Genomic DNA, 26,488 nt, shown 5'->3' with positions numbered 1-26,488 from the left:
ACGAGTTAGTAGACTCTTAATGTCAAATTCGAGCTTCCAGATGTAATAGCTCATGCTGTCAACAAGTTGGCAGTCTCTTAAGGTTAAATAAAAGCATTCAGATGCAATAACTCATGCTGCCAATAAATTGGTAGATTTGCAATAAAGATATAGGTCATCAAAGTTAAGCAATGAAACATTTTCTTAAATACTTTCAATATGTGCAATGTTATCATGAGAAATCGTTTAACACGTTGACTGCCATGAGAAGCGTAACTTGATGCACAGCAAAATTTCCACAACAGCCACGAAAAGCACCAGTTGATTCTCATGCCTTTAATTTTAAAATTGTTCCAGCCAGAATGGATAGACTTTTAGTGATTATTGCGGCAACCAACGTGTTAAGATCACTTTTGAAAATATACAAACACGGGATCAATACTATACAGGATGTCCACAAAGATCATTTCCTTATAACTTTTTATTATGCCATAAACTATTAAATTTGAAAGTTTATTTCATTTTGAAATCATTTTTACTCTTACAAATTTTTGATTAGACGCATCGTTTTCGTGTTATTCATGAAAAGATTTAAATTCGTTTAAAAGAATCTGTCAAATTATTACTCAATGTAGCATGATATCTGTATTTTCTTTAGTACAATTATTTTTTAGCAAATTAATGGTTATCTGTAAAAAGTACTGTTTTCTAAAAACACAGCATCAATAGTGCATTTTTCCATCGTAGTATGGCAGCACTGTATTTGCAACGGAAGGTCAATTTTAAATTCTTGTACTCTCGACAAATGGATGGATACAATTGCTATTCATGTAGGACATGCCAAGACGTGGTTTTGGGTATTCTGAAATGTCTAAACTGTTGCTATCAACAGTACTAGCAGTACTACGATTTGCCACAAAGTCCAAAATGTTTTCTTCTAGTTGGGGTGTACGAACTAACCTCAGATCCATCATTGACATACTTCTGTTTTAAATTTCCTGTCTCGTGTAAATGTCTTTTGATATTTAGAAATGTTTTTCTAACTGTCTTTACTTATAATTTGTTTCCATAAACAGCTACGATTAATGAAAACATGTCAAATAAAAGCTTCCAGATGCAATAGCACATACTACCAACAAGTTGGCAGACTTTTATTGTCAAATAAAAGCTTTAAGATGTAATAGCTGATGCTGCCACCAAGTTGGCAGATTTGCAATAAAGAATAAAAGATGCAATATATAATAGCTTATGCTGCCAATAAGTTGGCAGACTTTTAATGTAAAATTAAGCTTTGAGATGCAACAGCTCATGGTGCCAGCAAGTTGGCAAACACTTAATGTCAAATAATAACTTTGAGATGCAACAGCTCATGCTGCCAACAAATTGGTAGACTCTTACTGTTAAATAAAAGCTTCCAGCTGCAATAACTCACTCATGCTGCCAACAAATTGGTAGATTTCTAATGCGAGGTGAAAGCTCCAAGATACGAATCTCTTCCACTAAAACAACTTGAAATTTAATCTTCTCACTAATTTTCTAACAATTTCTTCAGACTCACTATTAATAATATTTATAAATTTGCAACAAAATTCAATTTTATGAATTAAATCAGTTTATGAATTAAATCATTTTAAAACGTAAACCATTGTATATTGAATATCTTTTTTGTATTAACTTTACAAATAATTTAATTTAAAGTATATAAAAAAAGGAATTGTTTCGCAGTCAGTAGGATTCGAACCTACGCTCCCAGAGGGAATCTGATTTCTAGTCAGACGCCTTAACCGCTCGGCCATGACTGCTGTATAAAACCCAACCATGCATCGAGAATTATTATAATTTCACCAAGCGGAATTCAGAAACATCGCCGATTGAAAGAACAGAGTATCAGGAGAACATAATACTCCAAGAGAACCACAAACTTTAATTCTATATATTACTCATAACCCGCGTTTATAGTGTCATTTTAGTCTTTTTTATCTTGAATTCTCCATCTCCAGCATTTCAAACCGTTAGAGATACAGCCAATTTGACCCAGATCGTACAAGTTTCAACTTGAACAGATTGGTCCCCGGAAAGTGGTACTTTTATAAATCGTCGACTACCTGCTGCTTTAAACGATCTTAGTGCATCCCATCCCGGCCGCTGTAGGAAGTCTCTTTTCCGAAAGGCTGCTGGTGCTGGACGAACGGTCACAATTATATTGTGGTGTGTGCATTTGCCATGGCTCAGTGTGGTTCAGTATGGTCCTAACACTCAACTCAGTTGGTTCCGTGCGTTCGTCGTGTCCTACTTTAAAATACAACACTGTGTGTATGTGTACGTGTCTTGGTTCGACAATTTTGTTTTTGTTTGTTTTTTTTTGTTGTACAAGGTTCGTTTTTGTTTTATATCGTTTATAAGTTATAAAATATTTTGGAGGCTTTCTTAAGTTTGCGTTCAAATGAAAGTGAAAGTAAAATTTAGTAATAAATCGTTGATTACTTCCTGATTATATTTTTATTATTACTTCTAAAATTACTTTCTATAATTACCTCAAAATCGCTTTTTTTAATCACGATCTATTTTAAATAACAGTAATATCATTCTACTTACCCTCATTGTTATTTAAGTATAACGGTGTCACTTTATTGTTATAACAAGAATACGAAAGATGTCAAAGACATATGTTTTGAGTTTCACGCTCCATTGGTCGATAATACAAGAATTTTTTTTTTTGTAAAAGGAAGATTCTTTTTATAATAGAGTGGCGACCTCTAAGCCCTCAATTCGCTGCAACAAGTCGTGTAGGCATTTTGATTGGACTTAATTCTATCTAAATCATTCTTAAGGACAATTTAAACCGCTCGCCCTTGAGCATCTCCCTGTTATTTGCGTGATGTGATGTATTTACTATCGCGTGTTTTTTAATGATTGTTGGGTATCGTTTCGTGCCGATTCAATTGATGTGTTTTAATCCAATTAATCCAAATTATAGTAGAAATGAGCACAATGATTAATGAAATTCTAATTCATTGATGAAAATTGATACTGCATTTTTTCTGTTAGCCATTGTAAATATGTTTGTTATATATCGCTTCGTTATCGCAAATCGCAACTAGAGCACGACTGAATTTTATTGATTAACAAAACCACTTAACTCTTAATCGTAATGATATATTAAACGAAAAAGTCGATGTTGGTGTTCTGACTAACTTCCGACATGCTTTGAAATACCATCGGTTTATTTAGTTATGTCACGTAGGATGCAGGTCTTAAGCACTTGAGTTTTGGTGTCCCTAATATTTTATCTACTCTAGTTCAACATTTAGATTTAATTTTTGAATTTTAATTATAAAAAGGAGTTCTTCTGACAATAAGATCTGACGGTGAACTGTTTCTTTTAATTTTCTTTTAATCCTTCAATTTTCTTATATGTAAGTTTTGCTCCTTAATTGTTTTAATCTTTACTTAATTTGTTAACTCAATTTGATAATGTCATGGTATTTTCAGTCATGCCTGAAGAAGGAAAGAAATTCCGAAACATATGTAGCACTGAAAAACAAATAAATTTGCTTCATCGTTAAACATAGTTTAATTATTTAATAAAGTGTTCAACAGACAATTTTAATTACCACATCTGATTTCGAATGTACTTTTCAGACCAATTAGATAGAAAATTAACCATAAAGGAAGAGGTGACTTTGATAACAATCTCATCATCCAAGATAGATGCTTGTTTATCTCATAGTGTCGGTTAGGAGTTTTGAGATTATCTTCAAGATATAATAGCTCATGCTGCCAACGAATTGGCAGACTCTTAATGTTAAATAAAACCTTTGAGATGCAATAATTCATGCTGCTAACAAGTTGGCAGACTTTTATTGTTAAATAAATGCTTCCAGATGCAATAACTCATGCAGCCAACAAGTTGGCAGACTGTTAATGTCAAATAAAAGTTTTGAGATACAATAATTCGTGCTGCTAACAAGTTGGCAGTTTTGCAATAGAGAATAGAAGCTTTAAGATGTAATAGCTCATGCTGCCAACAAGTTTTAATGTCAAATACAAGTTTTTCAAGTTTTTTGGACAGCTGATTATTATCTCATCCTATGAATCCATAAACTTTTGGTATGTTGTAGTCAAATGTGACAAGATAGGTTTATTTGAGTATGAGTTTTGTAGTTAAACAATGTATTAGATGTGTATGTGTACAAGTTTTAATGTCAAATACAAGTTTTTCAAGTTTTTTGGACAGCTCATTATTATCTCATCCTATGAATCCATAAACTTTTGGTATGTTGTAGTCAAATGTGACAAGATAGGTTTATTTGAGTATGAGTTTTGTAGTTAAACAATGTATTAGATGTGTATGTGTTATCATCTTCTTCCAATATGCTTAATATGCAATAGTGCTTAATCTGTCATCTTTAAATATTCTTGAAAGCACTTCGATATGATTATTGACGTTTTTCATAACACCTCAAACATATACAGTGAATTTCACTTAAAATGCAATATACAATAATATATTTCCATGGAAACCAGGGCGTAGGTAGCCGTAGTTAGCATAAAATATCACTATGTTACATATTTTTTTTGAACTAAAACGAGAACTAATACTAAACACTAGTATAGTGTTAGTTCTACATAGTAACAATGCTAGACTAGAACTAACACTATACCTAGAACTAGAATCATTCAGGTTTAGCCGTCTTTAGAGACTTGCGGCTAAACCCAAATGATTCTAGTTCTAGGTCTAATGTTAGTTCCAGTGACAGTGCAAGTGTAAATCTAGAACTAACACTACACCTGCTATACCTGCACTATACTTGCACTGTCACTGGAACTAACATTAGACCTAGAACTAGAATCATTCGGGTTTAGCCGCACGTCTCTAAAGACGGCTAAACCCAAATGATTCTAGTTCTAGATCTAATGTTAGTTCTTCATAGTAACAGCGCTAGTACAAAACTAAAACTAACAATAGACGTAGAACTAGAATCATTTGGGTTTAGCCGTCTTAAGAGACGTGCTGCTAAACCCAAATGATTCTAGTTCTAGGTATAGTGTTACTTAGGTATAGTGTATTAGGTATAGTGTTCTAGGGATATTGTTTAACCCAAATGATTCTAGTTCTAGGTCTAATGTTAGTTCCAGTGACAGTGCAAGTGTAAATCTAGAACTAACACTATACCTAGAACTAGAATCATTCGAGTTGAGCCGTCTTTACAGACGTGCGGCTAAACTCAAATGATTCTAGTTTTAGGTATAGTGTTAGTTCTACATAGTAACAATACTAGACTAGAATTAACACTATACCTAGAACTAGAATCATTAGGGTTTAGCCGTCTTTAGAGACGTGCGGCTAAACCCAAATGATTCTAGTTCTAGGTATAGTGTTAATTCTTCATAGTAACAGTGCTAGTACAAAACTAGAACTAACAATAGACCTAGAACTAGAATCATTTGGGTTTAGCCGTCTTAAGAGACGTGCGGCTAAACCCAAACGATTCTAGTTCTAGGTCTAATGTTAGTTCTAGTGACAGTGCAAGTGCAAAACTAGAACTATCACTATACCTAGAACTAGAATCATTCTGGTTTAGCCGTCTTTAGAGACGTGCGGCTAAACCCAAATGACTCTAGTTCTAGGTATAGTGTTAATTCTTCATAGTAACAGTGCTAGTGCAAAACTAGAACTAACAATAGACCTAGAACTAGAATCATTTGGGTTTAGCCGTCTTAAGAGACGTGCGGCTAAACCCAAATGATTCTAGTTCTAGGTCTAATGTTAGTTCCAGTGACAGTGCAAATCTAGAACTAACACTAGACCTACAGCTAGAAATATTCCGTTTAGCCGTACCTCTATTAAGACGGCTGGGAGGTAACACTAGTTAGCATAAAATATCGCTGTGTTGCATATTTTTATTGACTAAAACTAGAGCTAACACTAGACCTAGAACTAAAATCATTTGGGTTTAGTCGTCTTAAGAGACGTACGGCTAAACCCAAATGTTTCTAGTTCTAGGTCTATCTATAGTTATAGGTCTAGAACTATGATATTAGTTGAGAACTAACATTAATTACTTACTCTAATCGTTTTGAATTTAATTAATTTATTTTTTTTACTAATTGTAAGTAAAAAAAAGAATTTCCTTATTTACAAGGTTTTTAGATATAAATCGATAAAGTTGTATAAAATGTCAAAGAGAAAGCGTAGTTTAAACGTTAAGAAAGCCTTCAATAGAGAAAAACATTAACAATCGGTTCTTTTCTTGATCGTTTCGAATCCCTTTTTTTTGCAGTTGATTTTGTTGCGTCCCTTTTACAAGATAAATAAAGAGTTGCTCTTGAGTAAAGAGGGTTTAGGACCTACTCCACTCTAAAAATAAAAACCTTCTTCGTCGCCCCATTGACGGGAAAAAGTAAAGGGATCTCAAACAGTACGAAAAGTGTTGTCGCTTGGATGATTTCAAGTGGAATAACATCTACCGGATGAACGTGGCATTCCTTGAGAAGACATCGTGCAGAGGCCGAGGGGCAGAATCCTGATCGGTCTTCGTGACCTTGGAGCTGGTTTATCTATAGACCAACCAGTTGCTGTGGTCAACTGCCTCTTCATTCTTAGTCTTGAACAAAGAGTTAACCGGTGAAAGTGAATGTGCGCTAACAACAAAACTCTATTTCTCGGATTTTAATGGATAAGAAAAATTTTTATCGTTTTGCGATAAGCTTAACTCAGTTATTATGAAGTGTTTAGAGACTAGTCATACATTCGACCGCCGACGAGTAACATGGATGACGAGGAACCTTTAACTCCGGCGGTCAAATCCGCCGTTAATTTCTTTAACAGTTTAAATAAATCGTCGCGACAAAAAACCGAAAACATGAAATTCGATGATGTTAAGTTTAAACAAAAATATAAAGGTGGTAGTAGTGAGTTACTTATCGAGAATAAACCGGATTTAATCATTGAAGTGAGTAACGTTAATAAGATTAATAAACCGCAACCTAATCCGAAACCGAAATTAATAAAATCGGGTAAACCGCAACAAGATGATTCACAAATTCTCGAGAATAATAATAAAAATCTTGATGAAGCGATTAGAAATTTACAACAAGCAACGGAGAGCATTAAATCGTTTAAAACGAACGTGGAACACAAAATTAAAATCGAATCAAAAAAACAGACTTTAACTAGCTTTTCGAACATATCATCTAGCAAAGAAAACTTAATTGTAACCGAATCAAAACCAAAACCACCAACAAAACCAACTTTCCTCAATAAACCTCAAGAACATTTAAAAATCTCAAAAAGCGTCGATGATATTATTTTTAAAAGAAACCTTGAAGATACCATTAAATACACCGAATTTCGAATCCAACAAAGTTTCCAAAGTCTATTAGACTTCGATGATAAACCAGATTCTGCAAAAGAAAGAGAACAATTCGTTGAAGCGTTTAAAAAATCTAATAAAGATAATGAAGGTAATGATAATAACGATAATAAGAAAACCGATTTTAAAAGTAGCAATAAAGTCCTACGTAAAACGCGAAAACCTCTCACAGTTTTAAAAAAAATCAATAAAAATCAAAGTGCTAAAAATACCGCTTGCGGTGGTGAAGTGCAACCGTATGATACTTATGTGATAAAATGTCATCATTTTAAGGATGGCGTCGATTTTAATAATGTTAATGTTAGTGGGGATGAAGGGAAAAGGGTGGAGAAGAAAGCGTCGTTAAGAAAAAAAGGGATTTATAAAAAAATCCAAGTTAATATGGACCAAAAAACAAGGTAATTATGATTTTAGTTATCTCAAATTCATTTTTAACTTTTTACAAAAAATCCTTCAATAAACTTTTACAACCGACCAACCCAACATTAAACCAAAACTGTCTTTCATTAGAAGTTTATTTCGTCAATAAACAAAGATTAACCTTATCTAAGAATAACTCATTTCAACTTAAACACGTTCGCAATATAAAATGACATTAACTCTTTTATGGTACCGAGTTAAACCGTTAGTATTAAATCGTCGCTAAATAGGCCATGTAATAAATGGAAGTTTAAATACTTATCTTTCTCAAATAAAAATCTAAATTCTGAGTCGGTATTAAAGATTTGGTATTAAAGAGAATATTTGGGAATCTCCCCCCATAAGGCGATCGGTCCATTAAACGAGATGGGGAAATCGTGAAACCGCCGGGCACTATGTGGAATGAGACTATACGTCACCATCAGGAAAGACTGGGTTTCTTGATAAAATATCAGGTAGGGATGAGTCTGGGATCTGGTAAAGTGCTCCTTGAATATTTTAAACTGGGCGAGGAGTCCCTAGTTTAGTTCACCAGCTGATGCTTGAACGTAAATTTTCATGTCCCTAGGATTTACTACCGAGATGTTTCATTTTTAAAACTACTCCCCCACTTCATAAATAGGTACCTCTTACAAAATATTTAGTAAACATTAATTTAGTTGAATTAGAGAAGTTAATTGGATATTTCCATACAAACCAGGGCGTTTCTATTAAATAAGAAACCTATTTACTGCGTTCCATGTAAAATGCAACATCTCAATATAATTTGACATTACAGTAAAACCTCGGTATAACGGATTAATACGAGAAACGAAATGTCTGTTATAGCTCAATAAAAATATACAACAATCTAGCGCTGAATAACAAATAAAACTAGACTAATACTAGACCTACAGCTAGAAATATTCCGTTTAGCCGTACCTCTAGTAAGGCGGCTGGGAGGTAGCACTAGTTAGCATAAAATATCGCTATGTTGCATATTTTTATTGACTAAAACTAGAACTAACACTATACCTAGAACTAGAATCATTCGGGTTTAGCCGTCTTTAGAGACGTGCGGCTAAACCCAAATGATTCTAGTTCTAGGTATAGTGTTAGTTCTACATAGTAACAGTGCTAGTGTAGAACTAAAAGGGTTTCTTGATAAAATATCAAGTAGGGATGAATCTGGAATCTAGTAAAGTGCTCCAGCTGATGCTTAAACGTAAATTTTTACTACCGAGATGTTTCATTTTTAAAACTATTACCCACTTCATAAATAGACAACAAAACAACTCTTACAAAATATTTACTAAACATTAATTTAGTTGAATTAGGGAAGTTAATTGGCTGTGGACCGTAATTTCCGCGCAATTAGAGTTACACAACGTCCTCTCGATTGTGGAACAAGTAGACCATTGAAAAATTACGTAAAAGAGAAACTAATTCGGAAAACCTGTTTAAAATAATACAAAGGTCCCCTCCTTCTTCTAAAACTTCTTACTCAAAAGATTCAGTGCTCAAAAGCACCGTACCTATTCAATTCGCGGCTTCTTCTTATTCCTTCGGTGGTCTTCTCTTAAGAGACGGCGTAATTTATGCCGAGCCGCGATATTTCATAAAGTCTCTTCTCTCGGAGACTCACGAATGGCAACACAATGGCGTTGGTGGGGATTTAGGGTTGGAGCGGTACGTTTTAAATTTTCACGGAACATTTAAGGATTTAAGAGCCCGACGGGGGGGCAACCACCGACGTTCGTCTTTCCTTGCGCCACCCCCAGAAGTACCGCACCCCGAGGGTTGCTGCGTCGTGTTTAGTTTTGCATATTTCATACCGCGCTTACCTTTGCGAGAGTTCCCGCAGGAATTTAATAGGAACTCGAACACCTGCAGATCGGCTTAACATGTCGACCACGTAGGTTAAATATCTTTTTACCATTACCTAAACGAAAATGTAAACATTAAAATATATTTTTTCGAAATATAATATTGTGAAGGTGATAATAACAATGAATCATGTGAATTGAAGTATAAATTAGGTTTATTCCTCGAAATTCAAACACGAGAGTAAACAATAATCGGCTTTATCTCATCAGGAGTAGCCGATTATTTATGTGAAATTATATCTAAAATACACAATCAACCAACGTTACTAATAAATACTTACATATAAGATTATTATTTAATGATAGGGTGATGCTAAAATAATGATTTAACGTTAAATATTATTCTTTTAGTAATTTCGAACTTTATTTGTTGTGGCTGTCACTGTCAATTATAAATAATACCAACCTAAATAATTTTTTTTAATTTATTTTTGACTCGTTTTAATAATATTTGATTTAACTTAAAATCAAATACTTATTTTATTTGATTTAAATTATATTCTTAATTCATTTAGTGCCATTTTATAAATAAATGTATTAAGAAACTTTATATGAAGAAAAATAATCGTTCTTACTGCCATCTATTATTACAAATGCATACTTTGTTGTTTAACCGATTTTTTTTTTTAATTATTAACGAATATAAAATTATTTAATTTTTATAACTTAAATATCTATTTATAATTGATTTAACACTATTTCATTAATAAATCAATTAATATCAATTTATACGGAAAAAATTCGTTCATTACACACTGCCATCTAGTATCACAAACACGTATTATTTTTTGACATATATCCAAAATGCAATTTTTGTAATGTCAACGAATGTCGAATATATTTTCGTGTTCAAATAAATTGTGCGGTTATCAGACCTGTTCTTCATTACACAAACTTATTAAAAAATTAATGTTTCGAATTCAAAAACTATTTTAGTGCGATAAAATGAAAATGCTGGCGGAATTTGATTTGAGATGCTTAAACGTTTTTTTATTCCCTTTTCAACATTTTAAGGTAAGTTGAACACTATGAAACATATGTTATGATCGCTCGAGCAGTTTTAAACTATAATGTTTTAGTGTGAATCAAAATTTTGGATATAATTTGATTAAAATGACATAACCTCAAAAACTGCTGTCAATATTCACTTTAATGCGAATTAGCTCATTCGTTAAAGTACGAATAAGAAAAGAAAATTAAATTATTAAAGAATTATGGAAAAAAATACTGGTAAAAATAGTGCAGACGCTATTAAACCGGTCGAGAAAAATCGAGTCCCAAGAGACGAGAAAAACAGGCATTATTCTACGTCGCGCGCAGACCATCATCTTTCCATAATTCAATTACTACTCCATTCTCGGTAGGTTTAACTTGAATTAATGAGACCTTTTTTAACTTTTTCGCTACCAAAAACTTTTCTTTTCAAGCAGAGACAATCACCTCTCAAGTTTTAATAGAGTTTTTAACTAAATTCGCAAGGCAAAGTACAAAATCACATTTTATACGACAATAAAATGACGTGTCTAGGTAATTGTTTCCTACTTCGGACCTTCTGACGCTTAGTTAGTATGCGATATTTGTCGTACGACGAGGTGACGCTCCGTAGACAAACGATGTCTTTAACTTACCCTTCGGGCGGTTGCAACGAATCCTGCTGTTACATCTGCAGCGCATGATGATGGTAGCATGCAAAGTGGGCGTTAGAGAATAAAGAGAGGACGTAAAATTGGGATATTTTTCTTTTACACCACCTCAAATAATCTAAGTGGTCCGGGAAAAATATGCAAAACGCGGTATACATTACGCGGCAACATCCTGCTCTACCATTACCATTTTTCACCCGAATTTCTACTCGCATTTACGGGGATTAATCCTATTAATGAATTCTGGACAAGGGGAAAGGTAAATTGATTATATTTAGAGGGGTTCCTGCTGTTGGTAATGCAAATTTTCTTCGTCAAAAGATTTACGAAATAGCCTTAAAAAGCAATGTGATATTTTAAACCGTTTCCAGGCTTCCAGTCTTCGTTTGGACCCGTTACGGTTTGATAAACATATGGAACAAAAGATTTGAACCGCTCGAAGCGATACGGAATCCGCTTTGTTTAACAGCTTATCAACCGTGTGACTCACAATTTGAATATGCCACTCAATTTCCTTGCATATAATTGTTGACAAATTGGAGATAAACGTCACGTTCCGTTTCAAACCTTGTCTCTAATCTTTCTTTAACACTCTTTAGTTTGCATAAGGATGATAAAATTTATGATAAAATGGTAGGCATAATAAACAAATCTAACATTTCAATTTAATTTTTTCCTATTTTTCGATTATTTAACGGTTAAGTAAAAAGATCGTTAACCTAGCTATAAAATAACGATAAAAATGCGATAACCACTAAGTAGTTTCTACTTCTTAATGTTTGAAGTTGGAGCGATTTTCATCAAGGGGGGTAATCGATTCGGAAAGAGACCGCTTAATGAGTTCCAGTCACGAATGGGTATAAAAAAAACAAAGTCGGTGCGAACACCAACATTTGTCGGTGCTTTTCCAACTAGGATACATCGTGTTTCCGAACGATATTTTCGTTTTATTTTTCCCACTCGAAAAACGATTTCTGAATCCATCGAAGCACGCACCATCACTAAATTAGCTTATAAGACCTTAAAAGATCGAAAGGGGATGAAAAAATCGTCGAAACGAACGAACGTGAGCAAACACGAAGTTGATTAGAATCGGGGTTAAAAAAAAATTAGGATTTGAGAAATATTTTTGGGGGGTTCGGGGTCAAGGAAACCGAAGACACCTGATCCTAGCTAATATTACTCAAAATGCGAGCTCTTGCAGATTAATTCCCTACTTCCCTTTGGGTTTTCACCACTCAGGGGATTTGTCGACATAATGCCCTTTTCGCACGTCCCATTAATATGGAATTACGGTAGGGGATGAAATATCAACGACTAAAGTAAAAAAAAATGTTGAGGCTAAAAAAAATGTTTTTAAAAATACTTATATTGATTTCTAACTTTAGAAATCGGAATTGTTTTGTAATCACTTTTTAGTGCTTATATTTGAATTTATAACTGGGTCACGAATAGCGTCCTAAATATTTTCTTATCGGTTTTAAAAAAAAAAAAATTTATCTCAGTCACGATTACAGCTTATCGAAAATAAAATTACAATCGTGTTATGGGAAAATAATCTTATTGATTGGATTTATTTTTGTCAAAGTTTTTTGAATTAATCAAAACTCTTTTTGTTGCTAACCCAAGGATTTCCTCCTTAAAATATTAAGATAGGTGGAACTGCGTTACTGGATCTCCTTAATAATACTACATATTGTGACAAATATGCCATGCGAAGCATTAATAAGTTTGCTGACTTGGTGTGCACCTTTAACGAGCACTTTTTGAAAGTTATGGCTCCCATTTTGTCTGAATTGTAAACACATAAACTGTTATCAAAACTTTATGACGACAACTGAAAATCTTGGATTTCTGATCTCACAACAGGAAAAAGTCTAGTTGAGTCAAATCTGGTAATCTCGATGGTGATGATGACTGGATGCAGAGATGATATCTCTGTACAGACTTGGTTTGATAGAAACAGGATAAGGACAAGATGCAATGAGACTTCAAAGTTGTCAATCAAAGTTGTCAAGATAAAATATACAAAAATATATTACATTACTAACATTAGACCTAGAAAAACAACTCTGTTCATTAATTCAAAAGGAGATTTATGAATTTCTTCTCTTGCCACCCCCTAAACATGAAGATAAACACGCTGAAGGGGATGAAGAAGCGAGTGGTTCGTATCTGTGATGAGGGTTTGAGGTTGAAAAACCTAAGGTTGTTGGCTGATATCTTTGGTAATAATGGCTACCCTGCTCTGTTAGTTAATAGGATCTTGATTTTGTGCGACACACCTCTTATCTCTCCTCAGGGAGCTCTCAATGTTGCTCCTCCTCCCGTTGATATATTTTTGACTCACCCGTCGGACGTAGATGGGCGGTTTGTCAAGTAATGAGGGTTTTCAAAGACCAAACCTCTTCGCGGCATCTCCAACCTGAAGGATCGTCCCATCGATGGTCTTAGGTTCAACCTGATCTACAGGATCAATTATCAGGGTTGTTCTGGCTCATATGTGGGTATGACCAGCTAATATCTCAAGAGAAGACTCGACCAACACCGTAGAGATTGTAGATTGAAGAAATCGAATGCCACGGCCCTTGTGGAACATCACCTAACCATGAGACACACGTTTGATTTTGAGAACTCCTCTATAGTGTGTTGCGAACCGTCCTACTATAACCGCTTGTTTTTGGAGATGTCCTACATCTTGAAGGAACCCAATTCCGTTAATTTTCGTACGGATGTGCAAAATGTTAGTGACATCTATTGTCATGTAATGGCGACGACCAACTCTCGACGACTCATCTTTTGGGTCCATTTGGTTTTGACTTTCTTCAGTTGGTTTTTCGAATCTCCCGCTCTACCTGTTGGAGGTTTTTCGTTTTCTTTTTTCCTGCGGTTGCAGCACCTGTTCTCGTTTTCGCCTGTCATGGACTCGATTTGTCCTTGTGTTCTCAACGATTTCAACTTTTGAACTGCTCCTTTGTCCTGTGTCATCGGTTTTTGGTGTTGGCGTTTTCTGTGCCTGTTCTTGAGCCTTCTTACCTGGTTCATTGTCTGATTATGGGTTTTTATAGCGATTATGGCGACATAGTATTGTTGCCCACAGAGAGAAGACAGCTGGTGCGTGTGGCAGAAACGAACAGCTCTTGGAATGGAGCTTGCACCGCATCCTACTCCATTGCATCCCGACATACAGCAGGAAATTCTGCATATATATGAAGATTTATCAAAGGATGAATTACTGGAAAGATGATTAGGTGGCCACACGCAAAACGCAAATGAAAGCTTTCACAATTTGCTCGATACGAGTGTTGCCCACAGGGAGAAGACAGTTGGTGCGTGTGGCAGAAACGAACAGCTCTTAGAATGGAACTTGCACCGCATCCTACTCCAATGCATCCCGACATACAACAGGAAATTCTGCATATATATGAAGATTTATCAAGGGATAAATTACTGGAAAGATGATTAGGTGGCCACACGCAAAACGCAAATGAAAGCTTTCACAATTTGGTGATTAGTTCCTAAACATTTGCACTCCGGACTAAAAGTCATCGAATTGGCATCGTACTTAGCCGCGGGCTTATTCAATGAAGGAAATTCATCCCTTCTGATGATCATGAACGAAGCAGGAATTGTAGTAGGCACGCAAAGTGAGTCGTCGGAATCGACGTAGTTCATTGAAGTCGAAGAAGGTCGGGAAGCTCGAAAAGCACTGCTGCAGGCGCAAAATGAAGCCTATGAGGAAGAAGAAGGACTGATGTATGGTGCTGGAATCGCGGATTAATCAGTGACTACTTTACGTTTTTCTCAAAATGACTTAGTTAGTTCTAGTGAAAGTGCAAGTGTAAAACTAGAACTAACACTATACCTAGAACTAGAATCATTCGGTTTTAGCCGTCTTTAGAGACGTGCGGCTAAACCCAAATGATTCTAGTTCTAGATATAGTGTTAGTTTTATATAGTAACAATGCTACTCGGAGCTACTACGCAAGTTCCCGACACCAATGACACACAAAAGACTGGAAATTACTGATAGCCAAAACTCTTCAACGAACTATTTGTGAATTACTCATTTAGTATATGAAATTCACCATTTCAATAGAATTTATTATTTCGGTATTTAGTGATTTTTGAGATATCTAACTTCTTTTCTTTTTTTACTACGAAAACCATTAAAAAGCCAGTTCCACGGACCACCATTGTCCTTCCTATGATTAATGCATCAACTAATTGTTAATCGTCGTCTACTCCCGGGCCATTTATCGTAACCCCCTTGGTCCTTTCACAATCCGGATATTAATTCCATAATTTACCACGCCGTTATTGCTGGAGGTGTCTGCTTCGAATTCCTTTAAAGACGGCTTCGAGAGAATACAACTAGAGAATTGTTTGAAGATGATTGCGATGTAAATAAGCGAAATGACACGTTTTGCACAAATCAAATATTACTATTTCATGCCACTATCAGTTTGTCGTTTGTAATGGGATATTATCAGAATTATCAAGCTCTTTCGATCGATACCGTTACGCCGTTGCACAATTCGCAATTTGTTTCGAAACGTAATCTAATCGCTTTTGGTTGTCGTCGACAACACGGTACCTTCTCGCTTTTTAGCCTTTAGTTTTACTGCCATGCTATTCCCTTCGTGCAATTTGCTGCACTGCAGTTTTCTAACGTACGGTCCGTTCCAATTGAACTGAGAGCTCGAAGTAGTGAATTATCTGTCTGTTCCAAAAAGGATAACGTACGTTTTCCACGGACCCGAGACAACGCCAGGATAAATGAGACTATTCCACAGGTACATTACTCTTTAGAATTATTCTTCGTTACTATTTTTATTGGAAACAAATCAAATTGCAATATTTCTCAATCCATCATTACAACGGACGTCAAATTATTATTGAATTTTTTTCGGGGCAGAGTCATAAGTCCAAATGACCAGGCGTCTGCCCGGTGACATATGTTACACCCCTTGTGCCATAATCCATCAAAAACTACGTCTCGGCGCATCGACTGGATGCTCGGAAACGTGATTTTTCCACCAGAGAGGGCAATAATTCGATATAACAAGACATCTTTCATCTTTTTTCTATTAATATTAATATCGCATTAAATTTTAGTTGTAATCGATAAATTCGTATGTAATACTACCTAAAAATACCGACCCTTTGGTTTCGTGTTACGATCCCCTAAAACATACACCAAAGTTGAAAGGGTTTGAGAAACTTTGGAGTATGAGGGTTTTGGTAACGTAAACCCTCTGGTGCCTGACCTGGTCGCTACCTGTCGTTTATCACAAGTTTTCTCATAACCGACGGACCTCTGGGGTGTAGGATGTAGTAAATCAGCTCCATTGCACATTAATAAGCGATATCGCGCTACCCCCCCCTAAGGCCGCTGCTCGCAACTATATTTTAACTACCACGGACAACTCGTTAAGGGTGGGCAGTTTTTCTTGGAAATTGAATTATCCGATACGTTGGAGGTCGGAAGGCGAGATAAATCGCGGTCGTTGGCGGTAATTGGAGGAGATTTGATGGATTAGATGGTCAGAGAAGCGAAAGGTAGAGAGACAACCAATCAAGCGCGGTGACGTGATATCGTTTACCCGGATTAACCGGCAAATTAGCGACTGTTAATTTACCATTTGCTAACGATTCCTCTTCACGCAAACAGATTAAATTCGCTCTGTACCGATCGGAATTCGAGTTATTAAATTTCCAATTAGAGAGACCACCCTTATACCACTTGTACACTCGTAAACTCGTACACTCTTGTTTATTTTCCGGTTGCCTCATAACGTTTAATCTGTAATGCAGACTCGCCGAAGAATATCCAGTTTACGCGGAGGATATCCAATAAACATCAAGAGCCCATCTCTCGCACATTTAATAAGGACGGGATCTTTCTGGAAAAGGAGCTGTGCTGGGAGGCAATTTTCCGTAAGGGTCCCGTCATTTTATTAAGCGATATTTTTTCGCGAATACCCTATTTGGGGGGACGCTGTATGAGCTATTTAGAGACGCACAAAAACGTGAGAGAAGAAATCGGTTGGGTCCTCAAAAAAACCCTAACGGTTAATGGGCTCGTTCAGATCTTTAATATGAAAGAGAGACGATCGTTTTGCTGGGGTTTCATTTAAATTCTTTTGCCATTTTTTTTAATAAATGTCACGATAAATACAATTTTGATTCAATGAAATTGTTAAGATTTCCCAAAGTTATGTGTTTTTTTTTGTAATAGTAAAAGAAACCCAGACAACACATACATTTACATAAATGTATTAGTTATGTCTTGTTTATTTCTGCTGGAATCACCTTTATGCCATTTAACAGCGTATGTTGGGTGTCAGAAAACTAGATAACGCTAGCAGAGAACTACCGTATTTTTTAATCCGCACCTTTTTTACAAATTTGATATGCTCTAAAATCAAATGCGGATTACAATCGGATGTCATTCCACCATGTATTATTATTATGACAAAAAGTCTAAACCAAGGGCAATCAGTCTATGATTAATTAATATCCTTATTTATTAATCCATTATCAGCTTTTCCATTATCCATCCTTTTTGTTGTGCCCTAACTAAGACGTCATTCGGGAAGTCTTTCAGATTCCAGAATGTTTTTTTTCTCAATATTAATAATGACAGCAATTTTTCCCTATCGCTTGTTACTGCTAGCATTAATGTTATGCCGAATTTTTCGCAACCACTCGTTTATAAAGAAATTCCCACACACCTCTTCTTTCCAGTGTGTAATTGGGTGGCATATCCAGATATACTGCCATTTCGTCGGCATTCACAGTTTGAGACAAATTGAAATTTTCTTGAAAATCATTAGGAGCTTTTGAGAAATTGTAGTTCTGCGCCTCAAAGATAACACCATTCAGCGCATAAATCCAACCTTTGCTAATATTACAAATTTTTGAAAACTGCCTCGTCAATTTTATGAAATTGTCTCTTTTTTGGCCTGGTAAATTTTTTGCACGATGCCTCACAGTCTGCAATAGCTGCCTTGTCTTTCCACAACAGCCGCAACGTTATTCTCATTAACAGCAAAAATTGTACCAGCTTTTCGATTTCCTTAACGCTAACTTAATAACATCTCTTTTAACTTCGCTGTATAGAAGAACCTCTTCGATTTTTGCTACTTTTTTTTATAATTACACTATTATATGTATAATTCAGCACACACCACGTTCGAGCTACTACGAGGGCAGTATATGAACTTAATTCGTGCTAGGCATTACTATTTATTTTTTAAATTATATTTATTTTCCAATTTTTTTCTGGCTTGGTAAATTTAAAGTCTAGTCTAATAAAAACTCGTTGTTATCAAGGTTTCTTTAGGTGCATCAGCGTCAGTCAACGGAAAAAAAATATATTTACGGTCAACAACAAGCATCACATCGTTTTGGTATTGTCGAATTGATCAAAGAAAGATGCGGATTACATTCGCAAAGCGGAGTGCGGATAAGATTCGAGAAAATACGGTATAGAGTGCTGGCAGAGGTTTAGATACTCCTGTTGGAAGACTAGATATTACTGACAGAAGAGTAGATACTGCTGGTAGAGCACTAGATGATGTTGGATGAAGATTAGATAATGTTGGCATGGGATTAGATACTGCTTAGAGGATTGGGTGTTGTTGGCAGAGGACTAGATACTTCGAATAGCGACCTAAATACTTTTCACAGAAGATTAAATACTGCTAGCAAAGGTCTAGATACTGCTGGCAGATGAATAGCTACCGCTGACAGAGCTCTAAAAACTTTCGAAAGAGTGTTGAAATAATGTTGCATATTATTGTTGCACTAAAACTAGAACTAACACTAGACCTAGAACTAGAAAGTATCAGGTTTAGCCGTGCGTCTTCAGACACTAGCACTATCACTAGAACTAACACTAGACCTAGAACTAGAAACATTCCGTTTATTCGTGGGTCTCTTAAGGCGGCTAAACCTGAATGTTTCTACTTCTAGGTCAAATGTTAATTCTAGTGACAGTGATAAGGGATAACTAACTACTGGTTCTAGAAGGGTAACTACTGTTGACAGAAGACTAGATACTGCTGGCAGAAGACAATACTACCGGAAGGGGACTAGACATTGCTGGTAAAAGACTAGAAGCTGGCAGAGAATTAGATACCTCTGGTAGAGGACTGGATACTGCCGTCAGAGAATTAAATACAGCTAATACAGGGATAGCTACTGCTGCTAGAGGGATAACTATTGTTGATAGAAGACTAGATACTGCTGACAGAAGACAATACTACCGCAAAGAGACTAGACATTGCTGGTAAAAGACTATGTACTGTTAATGATACTGTTATCAACACTGTTTGAATGAAGAAACCAAGAACAGAAATGCCTGAAGCAACCTGAAGTAAACGAAGCTCTCAATCGCTGGTTTTTGGAACTTACCAAAAGAGAAATTGCAAAAATTGTGTTGATTATACAGGGTGCGGCAACATAACTTCCTTTTTTGAAATGTGCTTCATTTAGTCGGTTGATGTCGCAGCGGAGCGCTAGTAGTCTCGTTCGAGAGGGTGGACTATAAAGTTTTGTTCCGACAAAGTTCAGGCTCCATCATGCGTTGGAACAGTGAGGAGCGTGCGTTTTCCGTTGAGGCCTACTTTTCGAGCGGATATTCTGTGATCGCAACCCAGGGCGCCTTTCGGAATTATTAGAGCACCTCAGAACATGAGAGTTTTAGTATTGCGATCACCACGGCTAGATGAGTTGGACTTAGGAGACAATTGGTTCCAACAAGCCAGTACAACGGCTCACACTTCAAGAGCATCGATGGCTGTTTTGAGGGAACTTTTTCCTATGGGTTTTTTTGACATATCGTGTTTATGTGAAGCGTCCAAGGACCCTACAAGATTTGAAGACCAACATCCAGGAAGAAATTGCCAACATAACCCCTGTTATCTGGAAAAAGTCATGATAAACGTCAGAAATCGGTTTACTCAGTGTATGGATAATGGGGGACATCACCTACCTGATTTGATCTCCAAAACTGTGTAAAAAAAACTTTATGTATATGCCTACATTATAAAAAACAAATAAAAATTTTCTTATTCATACAATAGGTTTTATTAAGTTTTGAAAAAAGGAAGTTATGTTGCCACACCCTGTATAATCAAAGATGAAAGTCCTAAATAATTGAATTAGAAGGAATTGTTGATAAAGTTCTCCTATTAATTAATATTATTGATGATGACAATGTAAAATTTAATTTATCAGTTTATAAAATTAGAAAGTAACAAAAATTTTTTGTTTAAAATAATTGCAACAATTTATGGATCGTTGTGAAACGATAGTTTAAAATAAATACACTTAAACCCACTTAACCGTTAACTTGTATGTTTAGTATTGACGAAATGAAAAACAAATACACTAATAAATACCCTGACGATATTTCCTAATGTAAAAATCTATCTTGTGTATTCACTTCTCCTAGTTTAAAAAACTAGGTATAGATTGGATTAAAAGATTTGAAATCAAGTGCTTTTAATGGCTATAAACGGAAGGGAACAAAGAAAAATCTTAACGTCACCAACAAACGGGTCTCTGAGGCGTCGTTGTGGGGAATTAGTTTGTTTTTGCAGTTGCAGACAGCCATAACAATAACAGGATAATCTAAGGGAACGACTTGAACGGGTCTCATGCAGATTGCCTCATTGGTCGAACCCTTTCAATGCCCTTAAATTATCTTTGAGAACACTTCACATTTAATTCCGTCTAAAATTAATTACAATTTAATATTAATTTTTTTATTTTTTGTTTCAGGTATGTACCCTTATTTCTTTTCATCCCGAAGTTAAAAGAGGTATGTCTATTTTGTTTATCGTTTTTATTCGTCTTCTTTGTATTATGTCCTTTTTGTTTTATTTGAGGCAATAAAGACGAAGTACGGAGTTTATTATCGTTGTCAACTTGGGACAATTAGCAGAAAACTGCTCGGGAGCAATTTCATTTTTAAACTCTCTCCCCAGTTAACCCTGGGATATAAACTGCTAGTCGTTATTACGGCTTCCTGCTGCAATTTCCCAAGCCGAGGCTCCCACGAGGACGCTGTTTGTCAACTCAACTCGTCCTTCGCTTTTATCATTTTTTTTTCTTTTCCTCCTCCATCTTATATATTCTTATTTTTCTATCTCTTTATGGCTTTTCTTTGGCCATCGTTAAGGTTTCAATAGCAATTCAACCGGAGTAAACTTTATAATTGGCAGGAAGTTAAAACATTTATTTTCGAAATGCGACTATTCATTCTTCAAATAGTACATAAAATAAATACGATACGTTTATACGAATCAACATTTGAACCATCCCATATTATAGAGTAGTTGAGTATTTGAGGTGAACGCTATTAAATAGACGGTCTCGTGCACAAACACAACGTCGTTGTAGCTATAACCGCGATCTCAAGGCCACGTTCCGGTCGCCCGCCGAGCACCGGCTCTTCCTATAAACAGTCCTCCTGAGGCCAATGTAGAGTGATGTTGGAGACGCGTGCGCGAGTGATTAAATACCCTAAAGGAAGCCGTTAAAACTACGAGGGTATTCATCAACCCCTCTATAATTTATAGACGTTTCAAATATCTTTCCCAAAAATACAAAAAAAAATCTTGGTGAATATAATGTGTTTAAAATTGTGTTAAAAAATGATGATTACTCGATACACAGCACTTTTAATGCAAACAGCTTCTAATAATGGATATAGAAGGCATTCTTTTTCATCATCAGATAATGAGTAAGAATAAAAAAATATTTATTATTTTAACTTATGAATTATAATACATATAACATTAAAAAAAAATACTACTATAATATAGAGCGTAAAATTGAGATCATCGAGGATACCCCTCGTGGTTTATTAATCGAATTAAGCAGTAAAACGAACACGAGCTCTCCTATCCGTTCCGGAACAATAAAAACAGTTTATTGACCTTCCTGCGAGACGAGAATTAAGTCTCTAATCTGGGTCAAAAATCCAGAAGGAAACGAAACGAATTTTTCAGGATGCAAACCATATCCATATCCTACACTCCTTCGAATCGTGAGATGAACGTTTTGAATAAGCAATTACGATCTCATAGAATTACGATTTAAGGCGAAATAGCGAATTGTTTATTAAAACGAACGTCGGCGTAAGTCACATAGTTGACGGTTTTATTCCTACGCCCGACACCCAAAAGCAATTTGGTTACACGATGAGAGAATTAAATTTTTAAAAAATACTATGCACCAAACGCAGTGTTATTATGCCATTCGTTCCTTCCCTCCCGTCCCATTCCGAACGTTAAATGTAATTCCTCGAGTCTACGAAGCGTGGATTTTAAATAAGGGACGCCGGTGGTAAGTGTAGCGTTCGAGAACAATTGGATCTATTCGTTTCGCGTGCAGAATCTCGATGTTAAAAACTTTTATTAACTCCCAAGAAATTTTCCTTTGAATATTCAACAAAATGACTCATAAAGTATGTTATTATTTTACATATTTTGAATATTTTCTAGATATTCATATACTTTAATGTTTGTTATTTTCTCACTTTTAATTTTTTAAATAGTGGAAAAAATAATTCTTAAATTTTAAAATAAATTATTTTAAAGTTTACGATTTTTATCATTAAAGTTGTTATCAGAACATTAATGAAATTGAAATTACTGAAACTGTCTTGCTATCTAAGCCAAACTATCTTTTTGAGCCAACCAAGATATAAACTTCGTTGCCTCGATATACAGGTCTCTGATATGTATGGAAACGGTCGGTTATCTCCTAAAGTAAGATAGCTAGCAAAAATTGTTAAGATACAAAATTTTCAATGTTTTTAAAATCTATTGCAATAAAGACAAATTAAGTATACAGGGTTAGTCAAAAAGTTATGACGAAACAAAGTTATGTTTTCTCTAATGAAACACCCTGTATATTATTCCATATTTCGCTTCATCTCCAAATTTTAAACAATATCTCAAAAACAGTTAAGTGACATGCTATATGAATTTTGTTTAAAAGATGAACCGAAACATGGAATAATATACAGGTGTTCCATTAAAGAAAACATAATAAGATTTTTACTGACCCTGTATACTTAATTTGTCTTTATTATAATAAATTTTAAAAAACATTAAAACTTTTGTATCCCAACATTTTTTGTTAGCTATCTTACTTTAGGAGATAACCGACCGTTTCCATACATATCAGAGACCCTGTATAATAAAGATGTGTGTGGATATAAATGGTTTTAAAAGTTATAAACTATCTTTCTGAGCTAACTAAGACATAAACTTCGTTGCCTCAATATACTAGGTGTTCATGAAGTATAGAACTGGCTTAACATTTCTAAAAGTACTTACCGGATAAACATGAAATGTGAATTTGACTAAACAAAATCTTTTCTTAACAAAATTTTCAACTGTTTAGCTGTCAAACTTTTCAAGATGTAACGCCAACTTAATTTTTTTTAGATATCACTAGTCAAAATTGACATCATTCTAAAGTTTATTTTATTCTGCATTCGAGAGTGTAATTACTTTTACCAAACTAGTGGTGCTATTTAAAAAAATCAAGTTGTCGGTGCATCTTGAAAAGTTTGATAGCTAAACAGTTGAAAATTTTGTTAACAAAATATTTTGTTTTGTCAAGTTTACATACCGTATTTATTGAACACCTGGTATCCTCAATATACCAACGAAGTTTATATCTTAGTTGGCTCAGAAAGACAGTTTATAACTATAATATTAGCTAACAAAGGATAGAAGCGGTCTTAAAAATTATGCCTCGGCCGTAAGCGACCTCGGCAACTATCTTTCTAACCCAAGTAAGATATAAAGTTCGTTACCTCGATGTATAATACCTATGTATGTAGATATAAATGTTTGAAAACTTATGCCTCGGCCGCAAGCGACCTCGGCAACTATTTTTCTAACTCAACTAAAATAGAATCTTAGTTGCCTCGATATATAATAACTCTGATGGTCTTGAAAATTATGCCTCGGCCGTAAGCGACCTCGGCAACTATCTTTCTAACCCAAGTAAGATATAAAGTTCGTTACCTCGATGTATAATATCTATGTATGTAGATATAAATGGTCTGAAAACTTATGCCTCGGCCGCAAGCGACCTCGGCAACTATTTTTCTAACCCAACTAACAATAAGATAAAATCTTCATTGCCTCGATATATAATAACCCTGATAGTCTGAAAACTGATGCCTCGTCCGCAAGCAACCTCGGCAACTATCTTTCTAACCCAAGTAAGATATAAAGTTCGTTACCTCGATGTATAATATCTATGTATGTAGATATAAATGGTCTGAAAACTTATGCCTCGGCCGCAAGCGACCTCGGCAATTATTTTTCTGACCCAACTAAGATAGAATCTTAGTTGTCTCGATATATAATAACTCTGATGGTCTTGAAAATTATGCCTCGTCCGCAAGCAACCTCAGCAACTATCTTTCTAAGCCATCTAATACATAAACTTCGTTACCTCGATATATAATAACTATGTGTGTGGATATAAATGGCCATAAACCTTATGCCTCGGCCGCAAGCGACCTCGGCAACTATTTTTCTAACCCAACTAAGATAGAATCTTCGTTGCCTCGATATATAATAACTCTGATGGTCTTGAAAATTATGCCTCCTCCGCAAGCAACCTCGGCAACTATCTTTCTAAGCCAACTAATATATAAACTTCGTTACCTCGGTATATAATAACTATATGTGTGGATATAAATGGTCATAAACCTTATGCCTCGGCCGCAAGCGACCTCGGCAACTATTTTTCTAACCCAACTAAGATATAAACTGTGTTACCTCGATATATAATAACTATGTGTGTGGATATAAATGGTCATAAACCTTATGCCTCGGCCGCAAGCGACCTCGGCAACTATTTTTCTAAGCCAACTAAGATATAAACTTCGTTGCCTCGATATATAATAACTATGTGATAAATGGTCATAAACCTTATACCTCGGCCGCAAGCGACCTCGGCAACTACATTTTGAACGAACTATGATATAAAATTCGTTGCCTCGATATATAATAACTATGTATGTAGATATAAATGATCTGAAAACTTTTGCCTCGCCCGCAAGCGACCTCGGAAACTATCTTTCTGAGCCAACTAAGATATAAACTTCGTTGCCTCGATATATAATAACTATGTGTGTGGTCATAAAACATAAATGGTCAATAAAACTTAAATTATGAATGAATGAATGGAATAGGATAAAGTATGCAATAATCTTAAGAAAACGAAATACTAGTATATAGCGCCATCTGTATCATTAGACACGAATTTTATTATAGACATATACCAAGTTATGTAAAAGTTTATTCTAAAATTTTTTTATTTCCACGAAAATTTTATTATTAAAGACTTTATGTCTTAGAACAAAACTTGCATAATAATAATTCCTACAAATGGCATTTACATATTTGAATATTTTATTATTACCGTATCTCAATAACTTGTGTTTTCTTAAAGTGGCAATGTTTAAATTGTCGTTATTACACAACGCCTCCTTATGAAAACAGCTTCAAACTAGACATCAATATTTACTTTCAACTGTTCCAACGTCTTTCAGTTTGTTTTGAATTAACGCAATTGCATGTTTAGGTTACTTTGACCTCTTCACGAATCGTTTTTCTGCGAAATCGTTTCAACCTCTCTATCTTTTACTTAGCAGTGAGAATTTAATTCTTGATTGTTTGCAATAAAATAAATGGTGTAAACAAAGGATGAAATTAATCAGGGTCTTGTTGGGTAAGGTGAAAACGAGTGAGAGTACTGTTGGTTGGCGCGAGTTTCTGAAACGCCCTCCGATTAGATTAAATAATTAACTCCGGGGGTTGCAAATTTATTAAACCGGTACGATGATATCTTTCCCCATCGCGAGAACAGTTTCGGGGCGTCGGTTCAACAGAGCGCTCCAATCTTCGACCCCGTTTGGTATATTTTCACTTTGGGTGAGTCATCCGAGTGTGACTGCGATAAGGAATAAACGGGTGTGAGAGAGATGTGGTGAAGGAAAGCCACGCGGCATTTATCTTTGCCCGGTTCCCTCCGGTTGCTAATAGCTCGTAACCGACGCCGCGACGCTTCCTTGTTGCTGTGTGCGAAAAATTTTTGAATCCAAGCCAACAGTTTGTACATAGAATTATTTTTAAAAGTATCTATTAGGTTAAAAAAT

At 35.3% G+C, this 26,488-nt stretch overlaps 1 protein-coding gene and 1 non-coding gene across 9 annotated transcripts in view; one reads left to right on the top strand and one right to left on the bottom strand.

Moving 5' to 3' along the window:
* The window catches only part of LOC111423732 (Src homology 2 domain-containing protein sprint), a 138,977-nt gene that overhangs the window by 48,709 nt on the left and 63,780 nt on the right, over window positions 1-26,488 (top strand). For 3 of the 8 annotated variants that reach the window (XM_071199911.1, XM_023057040.2, XM_023057039.2), the window contains exons 1-2: window positions 2,246-2,353; window positions 6,264-7,753. The exons of 2 other annotated variants lie outside the window; for them this stretch is intronic. In XM_071199911.1, coding sequence (XP_071056012.1) covers window positions 6,753-7,753 — 1,001 coding nt within the window. In that variant the 5' untranslated portion in view covers window positions 2,246-2,353; window positions 6,264-6,752. Of the gene's footprint in view, window positions 1-2,244; window positions 2,354-6,263; window positions 7,754-21,764; window positions 22,040-26,488 lie in introns of those variants that run through there. 3 more of the 8 variants (XM_023057041.2, XM_023057043.2, XM_071199912.1) reach the window with 3 other exon arrangements.
* Window positions 1,700-1,781, bottom strand: TRNAS-AGA (transfer RNA serine (anticodon AGA)). The gene has a single exon. It is a non-coding gene; the product is annotated as a tRNA-Ser (tRNA).

The sequence above is a fragment of the Onthophagus taurus genome, chromosome 11 (assembly GCF_036711975.1).
Source record: "Onthophagus taurus isolate NC chromosome 11, IU_Otau_3.0, whole genome shotgun sequence".
Classification (NCBI taxonomy): Eukaryota; Metazoa; Arthropoda; class Insecta; order Coleoptera; family Scarabaeidae; genus Onthophagus; species Onthophagus taurus.
Note: the sequence above shows the minus strand (reverse complement) of the source record. Positions and strands in the feature narration are given on the sequence as shown.